Here is a 4,343-nt window from a genome sequence, read left to right on the forward strand (position 1 = left end):
AGGCCCCCCAATACACGTTCCACATGTTAAGGCATCATGGTTAGACGGTGACTGACAGCAATGGATGAAGTGGCCAGGGAGTGGTGGGGCAGAGGCCAGCTGGCAGGGGCTTGCACTATGTACCCCAGTTCAACTGGGCAGAGACAAAGTGGGCTGAGCACCTGGACAGTGCTCCACTCCCTAAAAGCCAGAATCTGGGGTAGGACAGGCAGAAAGAACCTGGCAAGACACAGAGGGGGCAGTGGCCTGGGCTGGATGCCCCCCCCACCCCTGCACAGGCAGAAGCAGCAACATGACACTAGAGACCACAAGGGCCTGCAGGCGGGAGGGTGGGAGAGGGAGGGTTGAGGAGCTTCCTGTGGGCCAGGTGGGATGGTGGCAGGGAAGGGGCCCTGTCAGCACTTTGGTTTGGGATGGGGAGGGGAGTGGGGTGGGACACGTCCGTCTGTCCGTCTGCCCTGCCTGCCTCCTGGCAGGGGCTCAGTCCTTCCACTCCTTTTTAATGGTGAGATTCCACTCCCACGACAGATGGTCAGTCTTGTCATCATCTGTAAAGCGGGACTTGATGTTGTAACTGCCCCGAGCCAGCATGCCCTTGGGTGCTTCCTCCATGGGCGTCAGGAACTCATACTCCTCTGCCCTGGGTCCATAGCTCCCCACCATGTAGTCAGTTTTGTCAACTGCAGAACACAAGAAAGGGTACGGTCACCAGTGCCAATGGCCCTCTGGGGAAGACCACAGCTGCCCGCTCTTACATGCCCCGCCAAGTCTTGGGGATTGATCCCAGAGGCACTGAGCTACACCCCCAGATCTTTTTAAAATATTCTGAGGCAGGGTCTTGCTAAGTTTCTGAGGCTGGCCTCAAACTTGTGATCCTCCTGCTCCTGCCTCCTGAGTTACCAAGATTATAGCTGAGCACCACCACACCTGGCCCCTTACTCACTCTTGACACCTTTCCTGTATGTGTGCTGGATGTACTTCATGCCTGACACGATCTCTCTGTTCACCTGTAGGAACCCAGGGCGAGGTCAGCCAGGTTCTCCAGCCATATTCCCCCAGTGCCTCCCCAAGTCCTGGCCTTACCCTGAAGGAAATTTTTATCCGATATTCCACACCCTCCTTCAGCACAAAGGACTGCTTCTTGAAACTCTCCAGATCACCTGTGTCGGGGAAGAGGCTCAGCTGACTGTCCAGCTCCCTCACTCCCACCCCCTCCCATCTCCTCCCCCCAACACAAAGCAAAACCTCCAGTAGCACCTCGCTGCACTTCCTGCATGCCCCACCAGAGGGCCCCTGTGCTACAGGAAATTATTTTTAGGGGCAGCAGCAGGGTGCCAGCCAGCCCCACCCAGGGACCTCAGTGTCCCCTTCCCCCTCTCACCTGTCAGGTCCAGCTCCAGGGGGCCTGGCGCAGTGCTACACACCAGGGTCAGGCGAGTCACGATGACGTTGGGGACGTTGGGGTCTGGGGAAAGACAGCAAGTTGGAGCCCCACTCCCACCCACTAGGTCTTTCTCCTTCAGCAGATAGGCAGGCAGTGGAGTGGAGCAGAGGCTTAAGCAGAGTGACAGGTGTCCTTGCAGGAGAGCTGCTGCTCTGATGGGCCCCCACTCTGTCCCTACTCGGGCTACTCACCAGCAGAGACAGCCACGCGGCCCAGCAGGGCTTCCTTGTACTTGCGCAGGCTCTCATCATCCTTGTCCAGCTCCTGGATCTCCTGGATGCTCTTCTGGGCCGGGGGTTTGTAGTTCACTGAGTGTTCGTCTTCCTCATTCTCAGCTGCAATCTGGGCCAGCTGCTCGGCTGTGGGTTCCTGTTCTGCCATGCTCACCTCTAGCTTGGGTATGGGACACCTGTGGGTAGGCAGGATTATGACAGCCTGGACAGTACCAGGCCTCAGAGTGCGGGAAGCAGGACAAGGGGTGGCTGGTGAGTCTGAATAGCAGGGGCCGCTCCCTCAGACTCACCAGCCACCTGCCCCTCCGGCTCAGGGGGGCATTCTGAAAGGACCCCACCCCAAGTAGGAGACTAAATGGGAACGCAGCCTGCTCCTCGGGGAGATAAAGGCACATCTTTCCTTCCCTAGCAGAGGCACCGACCCCAGACCCAACTGGAGGGCCAACACTAAACCCCTACTGTCTGCTGTGCCTCTAAGTTCCAGGCCCTCACCCAAGGGATCCCTACTGAGCCCTGGGGCTGAGAGCCCTGAAGAGGGAAGCCAAACGTGCAGGCAAACATGTGCTGTGCTACAGCTCGGATGTCCGGGACCTCCGGACCTCACAGGCCCCAAAGAGGCACGAGGTCGTCACCATTCCTGGCTACAACTTGGGACTGCTGCAGGATCAGTCTTCTCAGGACCCTCGGACAAGTGGAGCAGCCGCCTAGGGCGGTGCCAACCAAGCAGCGACAGCGCTGTCGCAGACGAGCCTCCTTCGGCCTGGGCACGGATCAGCCCCCAGGGGCTCTAAGAACACCCGGAATCCCACTCGGCAATCTCCGAGGGGGTACGGAGGGGTCGGGGCGCAGCGCCTCCCTCCTCGGGCCCAGGGAGGGGCCTAAACGCGGGAATATAGGGCCGTCGGGACTCGCGAGGCGGGGGTGGCCCGTGAGCCCATCCACGCCACCGCTTCCCGCAAGCCCGCCGCCGGACGCCGCCCGACCGTGGCCGCAGGCGATAGCATCCCTGGGCGCGGCCCGCGCTTCCGCAGGGCCTGCAATCCGGGCGGGGCGGGGCGGGGCGCGGCCTGGCGTCGGGAGCAGGCGGCAGGCGCCCACCCCGGAGGCCCGGCGTGCAGCCCTGGGGGCGCCCCCACCCCAGCCTCCGCGCCGCGGCCCAAAGAGAGGCGCCCGCACAGGCGGGGCCTGCGCAGCGCCCCCGGCCCGCCCCGCCCGCCGGGAGGCCGCCGCCGCCGCATGGCCGCCGCCCGCGAGACCCTGCGCGGGCCAGGCGGCGGCACAAAGGCAGCCCCTCCCCTCGCCGCGCCGCGCGCCGCCGGCCACTCACCGGAGGCTCGACCGCCGCGCTAGCGCTCCCTCCCGCAGCAAATGACGAACGTCGTCGGCCGCCCGCCGCCCGGACGGCTACTTCCGGGGTCACGCGACTTCCGCTCCCGCGGGCGGGGCCGGCGCGCGTGCGCAGAAGGCTGTGCGCCCGCCATCTTGCGTCGGCTTCGCCGTCGCGTCTCGCGTGGGCGGTGTCGGTTGAGAGCAGCACTTTCCCGCCCTGCCCGGGTAGCCTCGAATGGGCGCGACCCTGCGCTCAGGGCCCGCATCCTCGGCCCGTTCTGTACCTTGGCTGCGGTGCCCGCGACTCTGTCCCTTTGTCCCACGCCCACCTAGGGTCCGCTGGAGGGAGTTGGGCCCTCCCTTTGTAGGTGCCGGCTTGAACTCGGGCCCCCCGTCACGGAGCCGCACCCCAGCCCTGTTGGTGTGATGGCAGAGTCGGCCTCGGGGAGCTGCCTGGCCTCCGCCTCCGGGCCGCGGGGATGGCCGGCGTGGCCCCGCGTCGGGGTTCGGCCCCCTGGAGGCCGCGCAGCACCTCTGGGCTCGGGTCTCCCAGCGGCCCCCGGCCTGCTTGACGCCCACGCCTAGGGGCCCCGAGCGGCCACAGCGCGCGACTGCGTGTTCTGCCCGGAAAGGACCATGGCGCGGGTGGCCTCGCTTTCCGCCCCGACGTCGGGTGCGCGGCTGCCGCTTCCCGGCCAGGTGCCGTGGAGCCACCGCCCAGAGCCTCTGCGCGCGGCGGTCCCTCAGGGCGGCCTGTGGGCGCCCGGTCGCCGGGTCTCCGACCTTGGCCTTCGCTGTCCACCTGTGAATGTCAGCAGTGTTGTTTTTTGAGGCGCGGGTTCGGGGATGGAGCTCGGGGCCACTCAGCCCCAGAGCTCCATCCCCGGGACGGGGTCTCCCTGAGTTGCTCGGCGCCTCGCCCTTGCTGAGGCTGGCTTTGGACTGGCGATCCTCCTGCCTCAGCCTGCATTTTTATTCCTAATGAGAAGGGCCCTCGCCGATCTTCGCCTGCTTCAGGTGTCTGCTGCTCTGTGACAAACCGTTCCAAATAGCGGGGACTCTGGTGTTTTGTTTTTTAGTACTTGAGTGCGTTACCGCTGAGATATACCCCAGCCCTTTAAATCTTTCTCTATTTTTTAGTTATCAATAGATGTTTGTTTATACGCAGCGCTGAGAGCCCAACCCAGCGCCCGGCACATGCTAGGCAAGTGCTCTACTGCTCAGCCCCAGCCCACCCCGGCCTTTTTTTTTTTTTAATTTATTTTTTAGTTTTCAGTGGACACAACATCTTTATTTGTCCGCAGTCTGGCTGGGCACCAAATCCGGAGGTCAGGAGC

At 63.7% G+C, this 4,343-nt stretch overlaps 1 protein-coding gene across 1 annotated transcript; it reads right to left on the bottom strand.

Annotated features, from left to right (window-relative positions):
- Window positions 1–337: 337 nt before the first annotated feature.
- Arhgdia (Rho GDP dissociation inhibitor alpha) lies at window positions 338–3,111 on the bottom strand. The gene is made up of 6 exons (XM_027955490.2): window positions 3,005–3,111; window positions 1,636–1,853; window positions 1,382–1,465; window positions 1,084–1,160; window positions 944–1,007; window positions 338–680 (listed from the first exon to the last, which is right to left on the bottom strand). The coding sequence occupies exons 2-6, from the start codon at window positions 1,823–1,825 to the stop codon at window positions 481–483; spliced, it is 615 nt and encodes a 204-aa protein (XP_027811291.1). The 5' UTR covers window positions 1,826–1,853; window positions 3,005–3,111; the 3' UTR covers window positions 338–480.
- Window positions 3,112–4,343: the final 1,232 nt, after the last annotated feature.

Source organism: Marmota flaviventris, chromosome 17 (genome assembly GCF_047511675.1).
Source record: "Marmota flaviventris isolate mMarFla1 chromosome 17, mMarFla1.hap1, whole genome shotgun sequence".
Classification (NCBI taxonomy): domain Eukaryota; kingdom Metazoa; phylum Chordata; class Mammalia; order Rodentia; family Sciuridae; genus Marmota; species Marmota flaviventris.